This window comes from Bubalus kerabau, chromosome 20 (genome assembly GCF_029407905.1).
Source record: "Bubalus kerabau isolate K-KA32 ecotype Philippines breed swamp buffalo chromosome 20, PCC_UOA_SB_1v2, whole genome shotgun sequence".
In the NCBI taxonomy this organism is placed as follows: domain Eukaryota; kingdom Metazoa; phylum Chordata; class Mammalia; order Artiodactyla; family Bovidae; genus Bubalus; species Bubalus kerabau.
This window is the reverse complement of record NC_073643.1, coordinates 39,325,440-39,346,610: the sequence shown is the minus strand read 5'-3', so window position 1 is coordinate 39,346,610 and position 21,171 is coordinate 39,325,440. Positions and strand designations below refer to the sequence as shown.

The following is a 21,171-nucleotide window of genomic DNA, read 5'->3' as shown; positions in this document are numbered from 1 at the left end:
TACTATTGAGCTAACTTTAAACCTTTGTTTTTAAAGAGAAGAGTTCTTATTAAAATTAGAAAAATGTAACATTATTAAGATATGATTCATGCAAAGTGTCATGCTTCTGAACTAAAATGAATGGATAAGGGTGGAACCTAGCAAGTATTAGACATATAATTCAATCCTTAAGAAAAGTACATGTGATTCAGACTTAAATTTATAAAAAGATCATGAAATCCTTTCTTGCAAGACTCTTGAAAATGACTCCTACAGAAGAAAACAATAGAGAGAAAATGTTTTACCAAAACATTTACCAACCATATACCTCAAGTGTTAAGGACAGAGATCTAGAAAGTAATACATATTGATTGACTTTGCATCTTGTAATTACTTCTTAGCCCAGTGATTCTTCTTATCACGGAACCTCTCTCACAGTAAGCATGCACCACAAACATTCTGTACACAATTTAACAAGTTCACAGCTCTCCTGAGAGCCTGTTCAGGGTCTTCGTTTTCAAAAGTAGTAACAATTTCCAAAAACTGACTCATTTTCTCATGTACACTCCAGAAATGTCACCTTCTCACTATCTTCCATTTATTTTGTGAGCAAGTCAATGTTACCAATTAAAAACTATCTAGAATGCCAATGAGCACAAATATATTTGACTTAAAAACATTTTATTCAACATTTATTTTGGATGTTGCATCCCACCTTTTAAATACAAAAAAGACATTTCAGTAAAAGCAAATATATAATGAAGTCATCGTCCTTTGTGTGAAGAAATATGAATGAACTCTGCATTAACATTTAAAAGCAAAATAGTTCATTGCCAAAACTTTACATATCTCAAGAGCACAACAAATTCTAAGCACACTGAGATCACATTGCTACTTCACCACTCGTGGGAATGGACAGTGATTACTGGTCTATGGTTTAGGATCAGTCTCCATGCTTGCTTCTTGAGCTTCTTCTACCTCTGAGAGCTTTTCATCATCTGCAGTTGCAAAAGAAACATAAAACTGTAATCAAATTTGCTTAAACTATATGTCTGATGAATATATGAAAACATTTTTGTCCCTTATAAGTGAATATATTTAAAGCAAAAATGGCAAAATGGCAGCCTATGATCACAACTGACCCGCACAAGGGGGTTTGGTTTTTAAAAGTTCTGCTTTGGTTGTTGTTATTAGTTGAATTCCTGGAGGAAGGAATGGCGGCCCACTTCAATGTTCTTGCCTGGAGGGTCCCATGGACAGGGGAGGCTGGTGGGCTACAGTCTATGGCATCGCAAAGAGTTAGACATGACTGAGTGACTAAGCACACATTAGTTGAATCAAAATGCAAAATTTATGTGAGAGACTTCAATTTAAAAAGAAGTTCCCCTGGTCATTAAAATATCTACATAGGGACTTCCCTGGTGGTCCAGTGGCTAAGACTCTGTGCTCCCAATGCAGGGGAACTGGGTTTGACCCCTGGTTAGGGAACTAGATCCCTCATGATGCAACTAAGAGTTGGCATGCTGCAACTAAGCCCTGATGCAGTAAAATAAATTCATCTTTAAAAAATAAAATCGACACGAACATTCATTTTATGGTCATGCTACTTACTTTCCAGTGTTTGCTGAAGTTCATGGATGGTACTAAGAAGAACATGAAACTGTTTCCGTCTCAATTCCAGCTGTGTTAGTAAGAAAAAAAATTAATACACAAATGATCTATAAACCAATACAGAACACAAAGACTAATACATATCACATGCAAATACCTTATCTTCAACACTTTCTTTAATATGTGAAAGATGTTCTAATTCTTTTCCCAGAGCCTCTAGTTCTCTGAAAAAAAAAGTGAAAGTGTTATATTTTGCTAATTGGGAGAAAAGAATTCATAATTAATATCTAACTTTTTAGTTACTAAATAATAGTATTTATTATAAAGGATAAGGAGTTCTAACGTCCATTATGATGAGACTTTTAAAACTAAGGGTGATTCCTTAGCTTCTAAATATGTACTAATTTTCATTAAAATTAAATTTTAGATAATTTTTAAAGTATAGGAAAACTTGACAATAGGATATCAAACCCTTTTAACATTTTGTCATAATTCAAACTTTTTTTTTGCGGGGCGGGGGGTAAATGTGCTAAATTGCAGAGGTTAAAGCGTCTGCCTGGAATGTGGAAGACCCGGGTTCCATCCCAGGGTCGGGAAGATCCCCTGGAGAAGGAAATGGCAACCCACTCCAGTACTCTTGCCTGGAGAATCTCATGGGTGGAGGAGCCTGGTAGGCTACAGTCCATGGGGTCACAAGAGTCGGACACCACTGAGCGAATTCACTTTCACTTTCACTTTCCTCTGAACCAGGCCTTTTTCCCTCCTCTACTTTCCATTCAGGCAATCCTTATATTATATCAATCCTTTTTTATGCATATATTTGTATCTCAATAATATACAGGATCAGTATAGAATATTTGGAGGGCTCTAACTTTTATAAATGATTATTATTATGTATATATTTCAGAAACTTAGTAATAATTTAAAGTTCATTATATATATCTTCTGATTTCCTTTTCACTGATTATTTTTTAAATTGGTGTTTGGAAAGTGTTTATTTCCAAATTCTCTATAACTCCTATTTAGTATTCTATATAAGTAGACCACGGAGAAGGCAATGGCACCCCACTCTAGTACTCTTGCCTGGAAAATCCCATGGACAGAGGATCCTGGAAGGCTGCAGTCTATGAGGTCGCTAGGAGTCGGACACGACTGAGAGACTTCACTTTCACTTTTCACTTTCATGAATTGGAGAGGGAAATGGAAACCCACTACAGTGTTCTTGCCTGGAGAATCCCAGGGATGGCAGAGCCTGGTGGACTGCCGTCTATGGGATCACACAGAGTCGAACACGACTGAAGCGACTTAGCGATAAGTAGACCATATTCTGCTGCTGCTGCTGCTGCTAAGTCGCTTCAGTCGTGTCCGACTCTGTGCGACCCCATAGACGTCAGCCCACCAGGCTCCCCCGTCCCTGGGATTCTCCAGGCAAGAACACTGGAGTGGGTTGCCATTTCCCTCTCCAATGCATGAAAGTAAAAAGTGAAAGTGAAGTTGCTCAGCCGTGTCCGACTCTTAGCGACCCCATGGACTGCAGCCTACCAGGCTCCTCCATCCATGGGATTTTCCAGGCAAGAGTACTGGAGTGGGGTGCCATTGCCTTCTCTTATCTGTTTTTGTATTGATACATATTACATGCATTTATTTTAGAACTATAGGCAGCAAGGTTAGCAGAAGGAAAAATCTAATCAAGTGGTATTAGAATCTGTAATTTTTAAGGCTGACCCCTATTTTTTGAAACATATGATATATTTCCATAGAAATGGAATGTGTAGACTAGTATGTAAACATTTATGTATAAAGATTAGTTCTTTTCAAAGTAAAACTCTAAACTTACTTTAATGTCTCATGCCTGTCTGGATGATGCTGGATCACTTTTGCCAGTGCATCATATTCTGAAAGATACAAAAATATTTACCAAAATAAGATATTTCAAACCTGGATATCAAAACAAAATGCCTAACATCACAAATCTCTCCCAATTATTTTCCTAGTAGATAAAGAAGTAGAAACATTGAAGGATATGCGGAGTATTGCCAGCTTCCTTTCATTCAATTATAACTGCAACAATTCATGACTTCAAAAGTATGGTCCAAACAAGGATTTTAGCTCCTACTCTGTGTTTCCATTTACATATTCCTGGGTAGAATACAAGGGGCTAGCATAAGAGAAAGTGAACTTAAGTCATTATTGATCATCAACTAGACTGATTCTGAACATAAGAGAATCTTATTATTTGCCCAGCAAATAGAAGACCAACAAAGTGAAAGTGAAGTCGCTCAGTCGTGTCCGACTCTTTTCGGCCCCATGGACTGTAGCCTACCAGGCTCTTCAGTTCATGGAATTTTCCAGGCAAGAGTACTGGAGTGGGTTACCATTTCCTTCTCCACAGAATCTTCCCAACTCAAGGATCAAACCCAGGTCTCCCGCACTGCGGGCAGACACTTTACCATCTGAGCCACTAGGGAAATCCAACAAGGTGATCTATAATTAATTAACAAGGTATCCTACAATTAATTTCAAATCTTAGACAAGGGGAAATTATACTTCTCACTCATTTCAAAGGTAAAGATCTCATAAACTTAGAAATGATTTATAATTCAGGAACTTTGTTTCTGCTCCACTAAGACCTCCAAGATAAGTCATGTATCTCTTGTTAACTTTTTCTATGAAATGATATATGGCAGCATTTACTTAAAAGCCCCATTAATCTACCAAAACACTGTAAAATTTTTAATGATTTTACAATTGATATTAGTTCTTAAATAAGTTGGTATATCCTGCTCTAAATTAGTCACTGCAACCTGACCACATGCATTTTAGACTGAATTAAAAAACCATCTTTTAAAAATAAGGAATTGAACATCATCTTAATTAACTCATTAAAAAGTAAAATTGTTTGTTGACAGTGTATTAATTCAATATAAGTGTGATTTTTAATAAAATATTTTTGGATTACAAAATAATACATGTTCAATATAAACAACAACAAAACTTAAATGATAAAACTCCACAACTCCAAAATAATTATTAACATTTTCTATATCTTTCATGTATATGTCACAGTTGTGACTTTACATTATATTTTTAATCTTCCTTTCAATTTACATTATAGGAGGAGCAATGCCTCTGCCATTAAAATTATTTTGAACTGGTTGATATGAACTAAAATAAGGCAGACCTTAATTAAGAACAAAAGAGATTGGAAGAAAACAACTTTAATCTTCCTATTCTAATAAAATCCAGGCAGACTGTAAATGTTTGCTTGCATAGTCCTTAATAAAAAAAGTCACTGGGCTTATATTATTTTTTTTTTTTAATGTAGTTCCATTAAACACACACAAAACACAAAGTCCTAAATCTAATGTACTTGTATAACATTATTTAGGCAAAGGGGTATGAGGGCAGTAAAAAAAAAATTGAATACTTAAAAACATACTTGTTTAATCAACATAATTCAACTTTTTTTTTTTTTTTACCATGGCCTTTCTTCTCTGCTATTTTAAACAATAATATAGTTTTAAAGAATTAAGTTTGTCTCCTAATTCTTTTTTATAATTTAGATTGATTCTAGCTGAAGGTTTCATCTCACCACATTAAAAGCTGCATGAAAATACTAGTCAGTAATGAAGTATTTGCACACTACATCCCACAAAACCCTTACCTTGCCGATTTTTTCGTATTCGTTTTGCTTGAAGAATTTGCTTTTTGCACTCAGCAATTTTTTCATGGGCTCCAGCAATGCTACATTCTATATAAAAAGGTTTTTTTTAAGATACTTATAACAACATGAATAATCTCCATTTTCAGTTTTAAAATGTGTTTTTAAATTTAGTTTCCTTGCTAATAAAACAGATGCTGGCATTAATATACAGCTGTAACTCAAAGCATAATATCATATTAGAACATAGTCTATTAATGTTATTATTTTACCACTAACCAGAGAAAAATGTTAGTAAATATTGTTTCCCTTAGCCCATAAAAATTAAAATTACAGACAGAAACAATTACTTTGTTTCCTTACCTATCTCTTTGTAAATTTTTTCATAATTTTCCATTTCTCTGAGATTCATATCATATACCAGCAAAGTTTTGCCCATTGAAAATTCACACTGGGACAGTGTGCTCAGCATACGTTGGTACTGGCTGTATCTAACATAAAAGAGAGAGAAAGAGAATAAACATTTTGTGGATTTCCAGCTGAATCATTACAATGCAGGCACACCTTTGCTAAGTTAATTATGCCAGGTTCTGAGAGAATATGCTTTATATTTAAAATAATTTGAAGTATCTGTCCCTTAGGTTTTCTTTTTCCAAATGTGGTTTACTTGAATTTATAAACTGTATTAGTTACAAATGTAAAGATGGGACTGTAGTTGTTAGCAATATAAGTTTAATTCAAACAACTATTTGTTGAATTTTGCTTAATATCCTTTTAAAATGTTTTAAGATGGTTTTTATTATCACAATTCTGTTCTCAATTTTTTCACTCTATATAATTATTTATCTATGTGAAAAGCTAATTCAAATGAAGAGAAAACTCTTTAAGTTAGAAATTTATCAAATATATAAAAGCTTGCAGCAACTTTATTAGTACATTTTTAAAAAATAGAGAAAATTTCATTTATTTTGTCTTACTAAACACTTATCTGCTTTTAAAAGGGACCAAAGTAATAAGTCTGAATTTAACCCTCAATTCTTATCACTGCACCTTCTGCACATTTTAATAAACATAAAAGTAGCCTCTGAAGGGAAGGCCAGAAAAACCTACTCTGGACTCTGTTAATGAGTGAAAATATGAAAACCTGACAGCACTATATGTATGGTCTAAAAAAAAATCACAGCAGGACATTAGTATAGAAACGGCAGCAACATGAAATACCCCTCTTCCTGAGATCCTGAGTTGCACCATTTAATGAAACTTTTCACCAGCAGATTAATTCTCCGATCATCTCCAGCACCATCTCCATCGATTAGGAGACGCTTCCGTATGACTTCGTCTGGAGGACAGAATAATGTGAATTAAAATGACTGTCTGGTTCCTGTTCACTTTCAGGGACAAATAAGCAACACCACTACACATTCATTTATCTAGAAGAAAACTACTGAAATGTAAATGTACTTGATGCCACTGAACTGTACATAAAAGACTGTACTTAAAAGAATTAAAATGGTCAATTTTACGTTAGGTAGGTTTTAATATAATTTCCATATATATATATATGGGAAGTTATTAAGTGTCTCATGTCAGGCACTGTTTTAGGGGCTGGGGTTATAGCAGGGAAAAGTCTTGCCCTCACAGAACTGACATTTTATTGCCAGGCTGTAGAGTAAAAATAATTTTCAGGTACTACCAAAGAAGTCAATAATTCTTGGAGAAACTTTTTGGGCAAAACCTGTTCAGACAGAAGAAAGCCTGAAGCATTCATGTCGTTGAGTACTGTAACGTACTAGTAAAAGGAACAGAGAGAACAGAAGATCGAAAGACATAGTGGGAGACTAGAAAAAGAGAATGAGATGTGTCAGAGAAAAAGAAATTTTGGGGGGTTGTAATTTAGTAATTGTAACGTTTCTTTCCTCGTGAGGACTTTTTTTTTTTTTTTTTAATGTCTGTCTCCCTTTTACTATAAGGAAAAGAAAAAGAGAAAAAAGAATAGAAAAGCAGTGCAGATGACAATGCTGAGTAACAAGTAGGGCCGCAGTGGGCTTGCTTGGCAGACCTGAGCTAGTGTTCTTCCTGGACAAGATAATGCTGGATCATAACAAGAGATGTGCAAGTTGAAACCACAATAAGATATCATTTTCATCTTTCAGATTGGTAAAGATCAAAAGACCTGATAATAAGTGATGGTAAGTGTGTTGAGAAATCACACTTACAGACACTGATAGAATGTAAGTGGTGTGCTCTTTGCAAGGCAGCTGGACAATCAGATAATCTTCCAAATGCATATAGCTTTTTGACCCCATTAGTCCAGTTCTAGGAAATCATCCTGTAGATGCATGTGTATCCATGCACAAAGATAAATGTAAAAGGATTGTTCTTAAGAGTGCTGCTTGTAGTAGGAAGATGGCAAACCTAAATAGTCACCAGGAAGAGACTGGCTAAATATAAAACAGTTGTTAAGTGTAATAATATGCAGGGACTTCCTCGGCAGTCCAGTGGTTAAGATTCCATGCTACCGTTGCAGGGGGCATGGGTTTGATTCCTGGTTGGGGAACTAACATCCCACATGCCTCACAAGGGGGCCCAATAAAGAAACAGACAGACATACATAAATAGATAATTGCTGAATCTTATGTTTTTAAAAAGATGTAGTAAGATTCAGCCAAAAAAAAAAATAGTGTGGATGTATATATTAATATCATAAAAATCTTAGCTATGTTAAGTAAAATGAAAATAACACAGGTGCAGAGAAGCACATCGTTTGCTGCCATTTGTGTAGAAAACAAGGAGGCCATCTGTGTATGTATGCGCCCATCACACATGTGTCTATGTATTCAGCAAGTATCTTTGGAAGGATTCATAAGAAACTGGTAATAGTGGCTATTTCCGATAAGAGGTATTACAGAGGTTGAGATTTAATTTTTATGATTTTATAGGATTGTCTTTTTTTTTTTAACCATATGCAGGCATTTAAAAAATAATTTTTAAAGTGCGAATAATTCCTAGAGAACCTGAATGATGAATCAACACCAAATCTTGAAACAATAGTTCCTGTGTGTAGGCGGAAGTATTTTTGAGTGCAGGTGCAGCGGAGATAAACTTTGGAAGGCAGATGGCTCCAGTTTTTTTTTTTCCCCAGTTTTAAAATCTATTCTGTGACAACATCAGATAAACATGTTTAGAATTGGGTTTTGTTCTCAGAGTCATGGCTGTGACAGACAGCTCAAGCTACGGATTCATCAAGTGTTTTAATTTTACACTGAAAGATATAAACTAATGATTTCCTCTTTTAACCACCAATAATGTTATTTGAGGAGACTGAGGCAAAACACAGTCCTGGCAGAGATTAAAATTCAGAAAATGAAGTTGATTTTTTTATAAAGTCACAATCATGTTTTAACTTTGTTAAAAGTAAACGTTCAGTGGGTGAGCGGTCCAGTGGTCAATTGATGCTATTTAGTTTATTTTTGATCTTCCTGCCTCTACTCTTTCAAGCCCCCAAGAAACCCCATCTTCCTCCCAGATAACTAGGAACCCTCCTTTATGGAGGACAATGGATTTCAAATGTAAATGAATGTAGGAAACAGGGAGTAGGGAAATTGAGGATTGAGAATGTAAAGCGAGAGTTTATTACCAGATCTGGTTTTTCAAGGGATTTTTAAAGTTTGGTGACTAACTGAAAATGTTTCCAGAACATTTTGTGATCTTTTCAGCTGTATACTTAAGATCTGTGCACTTGTTTACATATGTATGTAATATCCCAATTACAAAAGTTTTTGAAAAATGCTTAAAGCATTATACAGGCCAAATAAACTTGGGGTAAAAGGTTCATCGGGACCCATCCTATGTCCTGTTCATTCTGTTTCCTCTCCAGTCTCTCATACTGTGTCTTTACATTTCTGATGCTCAATAAATATTTTAAAATTGGATTTGTGGTGCCTGCCTGGGAACATCTGCCCTCCAAATAGCTTTGTCTCAATAAAACACTAACAAGGACAAACATGGAACCATCTTATCTTCAGGTCCACAGCAGAGATTTCTCTTCCTAGACAAAAGACATGAATATCTGATCAATGAGCAGCAGTGTCCATAGGTGCCAGCCTAACCTCTTGAGGACATGAAGTAAAGACAAGCGTTCCTTCACTCTAGCTGGAGACATAACACACAATATGAATGCACACACACGCAGAGGAGGCTGAGATTGTTAAGTGATACCGACACATGGCAGGAGATTAGGAGAGCTTCCTTTAGCTCGGGGGGAACAGGGAAAGAGGATTTTATGCTGCTTTTTCCCCCCCTTTTTTGGCCCTCCCCCTTGGCTTGTGGGATCTTAGTTCCCTGACCAGGGACTGAACCCATTCCCTGGAAGCATGGAGTCTTAACCACTAGACTGCCAGGGAAGTCCCTAAAGCTGCTCTTCTGATACATGACCATCATTGGTCAAAAAAAGAAAAAGCTAAAAGGCATTTTAACAGTATCTATTCTTTGACCCCCAAAATCCTAGATATACTTGCCCATATGCAATATGACATGCTCATTGGCAGCAGATTAAGATATATAAATTTTGGTATAAGAATATGATAAAATAATATAAAGTTATAAAAAACAAAGAATGAGGAAAACTGTGTATACTGAAAGGAAGACCACTTAATACAACTTGTTAAAAGAGCAAGGTGAAGAATCCTATTTATGGCATGTTTCTTTTCATATAAAAGTAGAGAAATAAGTATATTCATATGTGCTAATGTTCACATAGATATACTGGAATGATATACAGGAAACTGCTATAAGGAGTTACCAAAGAATGGAGCAGTGTAAGTTGGGTAGCTGGAGGACAGGCTGGAAGATGTCTTACATTACTTGATTTTTGAACCAGGTCTTATATTTTTGAAAATATGTCTTATATTCATTTTTGAACCATATAGTACTCTAAATTTGTTAGTTGATGTTTGCAAAAGAAAGAAAGCTATGACTGCGGTGATGGTATCATAGGTGTTTGTATCTGGTGGCTCAGCTGGTAAAGAATCGCCTGCAATGCAGGAGACCCAGGTTCGATTCTTGGGTCAGGAAGATCCCCTGGAGGAGGGCATTGCAACCCACTCCAGTATTCTTGCCTGGAGAATCCCCATGGACAGAGGAGCCTAGCGGGCTACAGTCCATAGTGTTGCAAAGAGTCGGACACGACTGAGTGGCTAAGCACAGCACACGACTGCATCAAATTATACACAACACATGTAGTTCTTAGTGTAGCAATTATACTTCAACTAAAGTGGAAGGAAGGAAAAGAAAGCAAGCAACCTAAAATCGTATCTCTCTCCACCTCACCTGCAACAGGCAGGGAGAAAGCTGTGAGCTAAGGCAGAGGTGGGGATTGCAAGGCTGGGTCTGGGATGTGAGCACTCTTCTCGGACACTAAGAAGTCTGGGGGCCTGGAGACTGATGTCAAGACCCAAGCGCATACAGGCAGTATGCGCTGACCTCTGGGTCAGATTGTGGAAGTCCACAGTAGTGAGTGACACACTGGTAGACTCAGATCCTGTAGGCAGGCAACAAGTTGGAGTTGCTAGAGATTTGTGAAGGGACTTTCTAGGAGGATCAAGTGTACAAAATGGGGTGCAGCTGTGAAGCGCCCACAGGCAGGGAGGCTAGTTAGGAGGCTCCCAAAGCATATGCCCACTGAAGGAGCTAAAAGGGTGTGAATTAAAGCAGAGATCAGAGTCACAGGTCCTGGAAGGCAGACGAGGGCTCAACGGAGACTTGGTTAGGAAAAGGCAGGAGCCAGCACCAACTGGCTGGCACGAGCAGTGCAGGCTGATCAGTTCTGTAGCACAGGGGATGTGCTGTCCAGGCCCTCAAGGTCTCTCTCCTGCTAGAGCCTGATCCCCCTTTCGTCTACAGAGCATTTCTTCACAGCCAGACCCCAAGTCCAAAACTGGGGCCAGTGTTCTGGTTAGTCCACAGTGTTTACTTTGTGTGTGTGACCAACTTTTAACTTCATCTGTAAAAATGGGAATAAAACAATGCACTTCATAGGACTGCTGTGAAACCTTATGGAAATAAAAGTATACAAGTGCCTGTTCACTATAGGAAAACAAAAAATAAAAAGAGCAGTTATTCTTATCTTCATGTTAAATTTAATTCCCAAAGTAATATGAAACAGTAAATAAATGCTGGAGCTATATCTATAGCTACACCTATATACTGATATATAAGATGCATAGAAAGTTCTGCACATTTATGACTTGTCACAAATTCGCTTGTCTCAAGCTTCATGCTGTAAGGTCACTGTATTTCTAGCTTAAACAGCATAAGTAGTTGCTGCCTAGGAAAGTCTGTGGGGATGAGGAGGACTGAAATTATATATATATATAAAGTACAGAGCATAGCTCCAACAGCAACAAATTAAAAGGGTCAGCTGCCAGTCTGAAATTTCTCTGCTCTTTTTAAATTTAAGGATGGCCAGCTGCTGATGGTTCCGGCATGTATGACATGAGCATTGTTTAATTGTACCTCATCAGTTAGCTCTAGACTGGACACACGAAACATGTGTCCAGTCTAGAGCTAACTAAACTAAACATGTTCTGTTTACTATATGCATTGACTTCATAAATTATCATCATGCCTGAAGCTCTCTGTAAGCAATCTGAACAGTAATATTAAAGCAGGAGGCCCTTGGTGTACCTGTAAAAACAGTGAAGTTAGTTTAGAAATTATTTCAGTGGTGTTATCAATGTCATTCCTTAGTTGTCATGATCACTTTCCTTACTGAGTACAAGGATCAAAACCACCTCGGAAAAGCTTTTAACCCCAGACACCTAATGTCTGCTCCGAGAATGGTGGCCTTCCACTAGATCTTAGGCTTGTGTGAAGATTTCTTATTGGATTCAGTTATATGGGCACCATAAGTATACCCTATAAAATGTCTGCCATTCAAAATCACTTTCAAATCAGTTATGACACAAGCATGATGATAAGCAAATATTTATTTGAAAAACTGGGATGGATTTTTTTAGACCCTTTCCTGTCTTATATCCCATCCTCTAACTAGAACACAAAACTGCTTAACATGCTAAATAGGTCTCAAGAAAGCCATTTTACTGGGTTAGATTTTAATACCTAGCTCTTCATAAGCAGGCTGGAAGCAATGACTCCTTTACAGTTATTAAACCCGCTCTCCATTTCCAAGCCTCTGGCTGACTGACAGCCATCGCAGTTGTTTTCTCATTTTAGTGTGGAAAGGACAATCTCTCATAAACCCACACTAACACTGCTTTCACAAACTAATTGTTATTCCCTCAAAGTGGCTATTAAAACCTTGATTACAGAACAAGTTTTCATAGCCTCTTGGAGCAGATGTTCAAAAAAGGAAAGAGAAGGACAATTTGGAAGACAATAGAGGGCTAAGTTCCACAGCTCTTACTTTAGGGACAGGTCAAGGCTTGACAACAGGTAAGAGCCTGTCATGTAACTTCCCCCTAGGGTTAAGTGAAGTCGCTCAGTCGTGTCTGACTCTTTGCAACCTGGTGGACTAACCTGGTGGACTGTAGCCCACCAGGCTCCTCCGTCCAGGGGATTCTCCAGGCAAGAATACTGGAGTCGGTTGCCATTTTCTTCTCCAGGGGATCTTCCCAACCCAGGGATTGAACCCAGGTCTCCTGCAATGCAGGCAGACGCTTTAACCTCTGAGCCACCAGGGAAGCTACTGTCAAATGTGCCTCCCAGTCTGCTAGACCTCACAGCTCCCAATCTCATCTGCTTTTCAGAAATAGCAATTCTGTGATTTCTCAGTGAGGATCAGCATTTCCTTTCTAAAGGCTCTTTAGCAAGATATTCTGAAAGTACACAAATGAACCGCTGGCTTTTTCTTAGTGTTCCTAAACACTCTGGATACAAACTGAAAACCACAGGAAGGGATAACTGGAGATAAGATTACAGAGGAAAAAACAGCTGGCTACTGGGAAACCAATGTAGCAATTTTTATTAAAAATACAGATACTTTTGACCTGTCTTCTAGAAGTGATTCCCACTGTGTATAAAGACAACTATGCAAATATCTCCACTGTCATACTATTTATAAAAGTTAAAAAAAAAAAAAAGGAAAATAACAAAAAACATTTAGAAGTGGATTGATAAAAAACTAGTAGAATATCACAAAAGAATAAGGGAGGAGGAGCCTCAAAAGGTATTAGAAAGAACTCAAAGATATATCATTAATTATGGAAGTATAGTTCAGAACAGCATGCAAATATTTGTGTAAAACTGTACATATGTATACTGGTTCACCAACTAACTAATGCTTACAATATGCTCATTTAGTCTCACAAGAGCCCGAAGGGACTGGAAGTTACTTGTGCAAATTAGATGCCATAAGAGTAGGAGTGGAGCTGGGACTCACACTCAGGAGTTTGACACCAGAGAAGATACTTTTTACCTTTGATGGCATTTAATAATCATTCTGGAAGGGTACACAAGAAACACCTTACAGTAACTGCCACTGGGGGCTGGGCTGAGCTGTGGAAGGTGAAGAGGGGAAGGTTTTCACTGTCCCTTGGGGCATTTCTTCCTGAATTTCCTGACATGTACCACTTTTCTTCCTCATAGTATTAAGAGTCGTTATTTGATAGAGAACTTACTGGTCATTTTGAGGTGTTTTTCTTCATTTTTTCTGTATTGAAAATTTTCATCAGTGTTCTTTAGTAAATCTGTGATGTGTTAACAACAAAAAAGAAAACTGGTTTGATCTGATCTATTAACAAGAGGAGGGACTAAGGCCATATCAAAACAACGTGTGTGCAGATTCCTGTTACGTTCATCACTAGATCACCACGGCTTATGGATTATTAAGCTGAATTACGTATATCCCACTGCATTGGATTCCTCCTGGTGAAATAATACTGAGCCCCTCCTTTTAAGAAGCTTAAAATCATTAAAACAACTATGCCACCAATGTTAAGACACAAAAAAGTCAAGTGGAAAGAGTACGGTGCTTTGATACATCCATGTAAACAGGGATCTCTCTGGAGACACTTAGGCCCAGTCTAAATAAATTGCCGATATCAAAGTAAATGACAAAAACCAAAATTACATTAAAAATGAAAAAAGAAAAGCAGAAAAATCAATGCTGAGGTCCTTTGTTTTTCTCTCTTGTCGCTATTTTGTCCCCAAGTTATGTCCACCTCTTTGCGACTGCATGGACTGCAACGTGCCAGGCTTCCCTGTCCCTCACCATTTCTGGTTTTTCTCTAAATGTATTTAAATGTTTAGAATATGACCCTAATCAAGTCAAGGTTGAAACTCCAATCCCACTTTGAGATGCCTTTTATCTTGGCTAAAGAAATATTATTTAATATTTGAACTGCTTCAGTAACCCCTGTGCTGGGACCACAGATGAGAGAACAAAGTGGGCAAATCCATTGGTACTTGTGAAAAAAAAAAAAAAAAAGTCAAACAAACCCTTTGGCTACAAATGTTTAATTAACATTGGATCAACAACTGAAATCGGAACAGGAGCAGACACTGTTTGTACACTCCTATTTGATGACCATACCTCCTGCTTCCTTTCATTTTGAAAAGTGTCCTGGTTTGGACAATCAATTAAATGGCCACTCAACTTTGAAGTGCTTTACATATATTAATCACACTTCATCCATGGAAAAACCCAATAAAGTATGTATTATTATCTTCCTTTTACAGATGAAAAGTGTCATCTCTGTAGTTAGAGGAAAATATACACAATTACATTATTAGAAAGTCACAGTGGCATTCCGTTATTCTGTCACGTTGTCCACGGGCATGTTAAAAACCATTATTTCAAGTTTTAACAGGCGTATTATCCATGCATTATACTTTCTAATTAAAAAAAAAAAAAAAGCAACACTTGTCAAAACCAACAAGCTCTATTAAATGGAGTGTACAGCCACATCCCGCTCCCTACTGCCCTTCTCATCATCCATCTGTTGCTCTGGCAGATCAAGACATATACCTAATGTTCTCTGTACTGCAAAAAGTGCTTCTGAAATGCCTTCTATTAGGGTTCTAACACTGTTTAACACCCTTTAAATTAACATACAAACTGTGAACATAGTTTACATTAACAGTGACAACATCTAAACTGTTTTTCCAGTCAGCCAAAATGCTGGGGTGGCAACAAGGAAGGAGAGACAATGGCTTTGTGACAATAAGCCATTAACTTCCCCGGACCTCCAATTGTCCATGCACAGATGATGCTTCTAGGGATAACACTTATAGTTCAGTTGTTGCTGTTCAGTCACTAAGGTCACTAAGTCGTGTCCAACCCTTTGCAACCCAGTGGCAGCAGCACGCCAGGCTTCCCTGGTCTTCAGTCTCTCAGAGCTCGCTCCAATTCATGTTGAGTTGGTGATGCCATCTAAGTTCAGTATCTATAGATAACAATATAGTATCTCTCTCCTTCCTTTAGAGGAGGGCAGATTATTTCTCCAATTAACCATTGTGTCCTTGCACAGGATATAAAGACTTTCTCTTCCAAGAGCTCCCAGTCCACTTGGATAGGCAAACCCGGATGTAAGGATTACATGAAGGCACAGCACCTGACCAGGCACTCAGATTGGCAAGAGGACATCCGCCCTCCTCAAGTCTCCAGAAACAGGTACTGGAACTTCTCTAAGAACCCTTCAGGAGGCTGAGGATGTGGAGGCCACCACTCTCAGTCGTCCCCACTGCCATCATCCTAATCAGAGCCCACCTGGTTTCTCACTTGGACCACCTCTCCTTGGCCTCCCTGCTTCCATTCTTGCCTTCCTACAACTCATTCTCTACACAGAAACCCGGAATGATCCAAAAGATGACCACTTGAAACTCTCCGATCACTTCCAAGGGCCACCTTGTGAGGCATGTGGGATCTTAGTTCCCCAACCAGGGATCGAACTTGTGCCCCCTGCATTGGAAGTGTGGAATCTTAACCACCTGACTATCAGGGAAGACCCTATCATCCATTTATTTTAATGTTGTCTCATTATAATTAGCTGCTTTAAATATTTTCTGGAACACACCATGTAAGTAAATTAAGTATATTGAGGGATATAGCAGAAATATAATAAGATAATGTGGTTAACAGGTTTTCACCTGATCAACTGGTTTTTGAAAAGAGCAGAGGAGACTATTTGATATGGGTCCTGAAGAATAAATGGCCAGTCGAAAAGGCAGGAAGGGGAAATCTACGCAGATAAAGAATGGGAGAAGGCACAGTCCTCATCAAAGCAAAGTGGAGGAGAGGCAAGTAAACCAACTCTGACATTTAACAGCATTTACTGGACATTACTGTGTATTGGCCTCAGTGCAAAGCACTTCACAAATTCTGCTGCATCTAATTCTCAAAACCAGCCTGTGAAGTAGTTTTTATTATCCACATTTACAAGGAATGAAACTGAGGCTCAAAGAGGTTGATTAACCTGCACAAGGTCAGACTGCTTATGAATGGCAGAGTGGGGATTCTGATGGTCTCTTTGGATATAGTGGGCACTTGACTGCATCAGTGCATTAGAACTCATCTTCCCCTTCACCTCCCTCTGACAAAAACCTCTCTCTCCTTTGCCATTCTCTACCTTGATGAATAGAGCCCTAGCACTAATAAGCACATAGTCACTCCAATCAGAAACCTGGACTAATCCTTGGCCCTTCCTCTCATATCCACTCAATCTCCTGACATTCGACCTCATCAGTTTCTTTTCCACCTGTCTGCTTCTCTGCCATTCCTCTTGGTCTCAGTCCCCATCCTTTCTCTCTAGGTATCATGGCAGCTGGTCCTTTGGCTTTGAGCTCAGGTTCTATAACTTGCTACCTGTGCAACCCAGGGTTGAGTTAACCTCCTTGTGTTCCAGTGTCATCTGAAAAGTGGGGATGGTAATCAGAACATGCTTGGCATACTATCAATATGCTATAGATGTTAGAAAGGAGAGAGGCCAATTAACGCCTCACTTTCCCTTCCCTTCATTATTATTCAGAGTAGAGTGTGATTGTTGTTTTTAATGGCATCTGATAATATCACACCAATTCTAAAATCTTTTAATGGTGTCCCATAACCATCAAAAATGTCTGGCTCATAACTTTCTAACTTCTAGCCAATACTTGTTATCTTTGAGTTTTCCAAAACTTTGTGACCTTTGCACAAGTGGTTCTCCACCTGGAATACTAATGCAACAATTAATACATCTACTTATCCTTCAAAAGTGAGATTAACAGTAACTGTTTCAGGGAGGTTTTCCGATCTCTGAGAATGGATAAACAATTTCTGTTATGTGTTTCTACAATTCCCAACCTTCTACTTCCTCTGTAGTAACATTTTCCACCATGAAAACCTATTATCTCATGTGTCTTTCCCACCAGACTGTGACCTCAGAGAAGGAAGAGGTCTTGCCTGTTAGCTCGGGGTTATAATCCCAAGATTTAGCCCAGATGGGATACACACCTACTGAAAAAAATTAACTGGAGTGAAGCTAAGCTTTAACTGGACCTTGAAGAGCCTCCATCTAACTACTTCCTATCATGATCACAAATCTGGGCCTATTAGTCTTCTGCCCATGGCCTGGTCCTTTCATGTGAAGACCTTGCCTACCTCCAACTTTTCAGAAATGGCCTCTCTATAGGCATCTACTGGCCATTCTTCAAACAGACTCAGTGCCCCTAGAGCTCCCCTTCCCAAATGTCAACGGACTTCTTTACTCTGTAACTGGATAGCTTCTTAGGTTCTCCCTCCAGTTGCCCATCATGCTTATGCCTGTCCACCTTCCCCAAGGTGTCATTCTAATTCTGCTCTCAATCTGTAGACTACCTCCTGGGCCCCTCCTTACATGGGTCCACCTTCCTAAACTGATCTCACAACTTGCCAGAAACTCAGCCCCTACCTCTCCCTCCCGAGTCCATTTCAGGGGACAAACCACCCTCCCCAAGACATGCACACACAAATGAGTCTTCCACCCGAGGTGGCCCCATCCCTATACTGGCTCTTCTTAATCTCCTAGGCACAGTCCCTGGCAGTCTTCCAAACACTCCGTCCACATCCACTCTTTTTTGATATTATCCCCACTTCCTTCTCCCTACCCCCAATCCAGGGCTAGCTCCCAGGCCTCCGTGCGATCCACTGTCTAGGGGACCTTCCCAGACACTTTCCAGGATTCACCCTCTGTACACCGACACCCCTGCAATACTGTCCGGAGACCTCTCCCAACTTTCCAACCTGGCGCGATCTCCACCCCACCCCCCGGCCACCTCTTCGGAGTTCGCCCTCTTCTAGCCCCTCCTTAGGTCCTCCGGACCCCCATCGGCAAGGCCTCCAGCCCTTCTTCCCCTTCGCCGCCCCTCGGACCCCAGCGCCCCCACCCAGTGCTCCCTCACCACATCCTCCGACAGCCTGGACCCCTTCCGGGTACCACCCTCCCGCGCATCGCTGGCTGCCAGCCTGCTCAGGCCCCCACGTGTGCTCGCGGCCCCCAGACGATCCTCCCAGCGCACCCGCCCCACGCCCCGCGCGATCTCGGGAGAGCCGGCCGGGGAGCCCGAGGGGCGCCATGGGGGGACAGGGAGGGCTCCGGGGAGAGGCTGAAGAGCTCGGGGGAAGCGGCCGGGAAAGCCCGGGCCTCCGAGGGACCCGGTCGGGGAAGCCGAGGGGCTCCCGGAAGCGGCGGGGAAGCCCGGGGGTCTCGAGGGAGGCGGCGGCGGGGGCCGGGGAGGCCGCGCGGTTCCGGGGAGCGGGCCGGGGCGGCGGCGAGAGGGCCTCACCGTCAGTCACGGCTCCCATGGCGTGCGCGGCGGCGGCGGCGGCGCAAGCAGAGGCGACGGTTGGCGGCGGCGGAGGTCAAACTCCCACAATGCAGCCGGGTAAACAGCCATGGAGGAGGAGGCGGCGGCGCCCGCGGCCGCCCGCTCCGCCGCCTGAGCCGCGCTGCGCCGCCGCCGCCGCGGGACCCGCGCTCCCCGCACTCCCCGGGGGCGGCCACGGCCAGCGCGTGTGGGGCCAGGCCAGGCGGGCGGCGGCGGCCCCGGTGCAACCCCGGCCCCCGCAGCCTGCCCCCCGCCCCCTGCCGCCCCCGCCCGGCCCACGCCCAGAGGCCGCCCCGGAGGCCGCCAGACGCCAGGTGAGCTCGCCCGGGCGCCGCCGGGGCGGCTGGAGCCACGCGGGGTCCGAACCCCCAGCGCTTCCTAGGGGACGGCGACCGCGGCCCCCGCCGCCCCATTCCCTCTGTCGCCGCTGGGGGTGGGCTCGCTCTCCTCTGGGGAGGCGCGGGGAGAGGGGGCGCCCGGCCTGGGTTGAGCCCGAGAGTCGAGGGACCCGGGGCACAGAAGGGGCGCCTCGCGGGGGGTCCCCGCGAACTTTAGCACCCACGCGTGCTTGGGCGGGTCTGGCACGCGGGCACTCGCGTGGGCCGCGGTCCTCGAGCGAAAAAGGCCCCGGGTTCCAGGTGGCGCGGATCCGGCCCGGGCGGTCGCCCCCTTCCCCTCTGGGCTCGGGCGGGTGCTGGAAAACGGGGACGGAGAAACTTAGCGACCTGCGGGCAGAGTTCGCTTAGCGCCAGGGTGCGGGGTGCCCGCCTTCCTCCCCGGGCGCCGGAATCCCCGTCGGCGACTGGGATGGGATGCTCTTATTTATGTCTCTCGCTCAGATTTTCAAAAACTGTCCCCATCTTAAGGGGAAGTCGAAAGTGAAGGGAGAGGGAGGTGCTCAATAAGAAACGTTGACTAGCGTGTAATTTCCGGAGCACACTGCCGGAGATACTGGCATCTCTTCCCAAAAGTCACTTTGATTCAACTTCTATGAGTTTCTCGCAAATGGCAACATTTCGATGGTGATGGGAGAGAGGAAACGGGCAGCAGTCCGGCTGATTTGATCTCCACTGGGGTGGATTCAGTGAGCCCCAAGAAGCGGGTCTGAGTTTTCAATCCAGGTTTGATATTATTATTTTCCAATATTTCTGCCCACCCACACCCCCGCCCCAAGTACCTTGCTTCTTCGGGATGAAGCTCTTATGGAAGACGGATTTTGTTGTTTCGGTTTCCTTAGTCAAATTGAGTTCTTTCTCCTGGTTTTCTGTGTTTCTGAGAGGAAGAGCTGTACATGCAAATATGTGACAGTGAAGGGTGTATCACCTCTAGCTGAAAATCAGTGTGTATAAAATTTTATTCGTATATATGAAGTAAAAAACTTCAATAATGCTTTTCAACAGTGCTCTAAAGAGTTAACACCTGTGACTTTTAACACAAAGGCCAAAAAAAAAAAAAAAAAAAGGAAGCAAGTTACCTTGAGTGAATATTTTGATGTATAACTTGCTCTCCCCCACAGTGCAAAATATCTCCAGGCTTTAATACTGGCATAAATTCTGACTGTGCATGAGTTGGTTCATTTTCTTGGTTTAGCGGGAGAGAAGACACTAACCATAAGAGGAATCACTTTAAATCTTAAGTGCTACAGATTGTAAATTTCAGGCATCAGTTACTTGTCTGTCTAGGGTGGCATTTTGGCAGTAATCATTGTTTAAAAAGTAACTGTCAAGCGGTGAAATGATGTTCTTTTTGAGTTACTTATTATTTGGCCTTATAATGATAACACTGATTTGGAAACAGTATCTAGTGACTTGAAGTAATCTTAACTGTTGTTTATGGGAAAGTATCTCTGCCCCCTGTAACTTAAGTTTTCAGGAGTCAGTGTATCCTTCAGTCATAGATGGAGTCCTGACCAAACACTTATTAAGTTTGTTTTGTATTTTGTTGGGCAGTGTTAGAAATTTTCTGAATCAATCAGACCAAGAAAGATGGAAGGACTTTAGTTTGAGGTATACCTGAAACTAAACATTCCTGAACATTCTTGTCTCAGGTGGTGGTACTTAAGCCTTTTTGAACTTCATGAGGCTGACCAGGCAGATTTTTTTAACTTAACTGGCAATTGC

At 41.1% G+C, this 21,171-nt stretch overlaps 2 protein-coding genes across 22 annotated transcripts in view; one reads left to right on the top strand and one right to left on the bottom strand.

Moving 5' to 3' along the window:
- Positions 1–643: 643 nt before the first annotated feature.
- Positions 644–20,669, bottom strand: THOC7 (THO complex subunit 7). 8 transcript variants are annotated; one of them, XM_055558661.1, is made up of 10 exons: positions 20,526–20,669; positions 20,229–20,336; positions 13,888–13,956; positions 6,473–6,590; positions 5,615–5,742; positions 5,255–5,341; positions 3,428–3,485; positions 1,748–1,814; positions 1,591–1,660; positions 644–977 (listed from the first exon to the last, which is right to left on the bottom strand). In XM_055558661.1, exons 3-10 carry the CDS (start codon positions 13,892–13,894, stop codon positions 910–912), a joined length of 603 nt encoding a protein of 200 aa, XP_055414636.1. In that variant the 5' UTR covers positions 13,895–13,956; positions 20,229–20,336; positions 20,526–20,669; the 3' UTR covers positions 644–909. The 8 variants fall into 8 exon arrangements, with proteins under 8 accessions (XP_055414636.1, XP_055414639.1, XP_055414635.1 ...); XM_055558664.1 differs by lacking the exon at positions 20,526–20,669 and having other exon boundaries at positions 20,229–20,361; XM_055558660.1 differs by lacking the exons at positions 20,229–20,336; positions 20,526–20,669 and adding an exon at positions 19,777–19,893.
- Positions 19,282–21,171, top strand: part of ATXN7 (ataxin 7) — a 133,899-nt gene continuing 132,009 nt past the window's right edge. For 12 of the 14 annotated variants that reach the window (XM_055558642.1, XM_055558648.1, XM_055558646.1 and 9 more), the window contains exon 1: positions 19,914–20,172. The gene's annotated coding sequence lies outside the window, so the exon portion shown is untranslated. Of the gene's footprint in view, positions 19,366–19,913; positions 20,173–21,171 lie in introns of those variants that run through there. The other 2 variants (XM_055558641.1, XM_055558636.1) reach the window with 1 other exon arrangement.

Excerpts from the sequence above, each read along its gene's own strand:
- THOC7 (XM_055558657.1), bottom strand. Across the intron at positions 5,743-6,472 it reads TCAGGATCTCAGGAAGAGGG|ATACAGCCAGTACCAACGTA; the intron begins GTATTTCATGTT and ends CTTTTATGTTAG. Across the intron at positions 978-1,590 it reads ACTTCAGCAAACACTGGAAA|ATGATGAAAAGCTCTCAGAG; the intron begins GTAAGTAGCATG and ends TTGCAACTGCAG.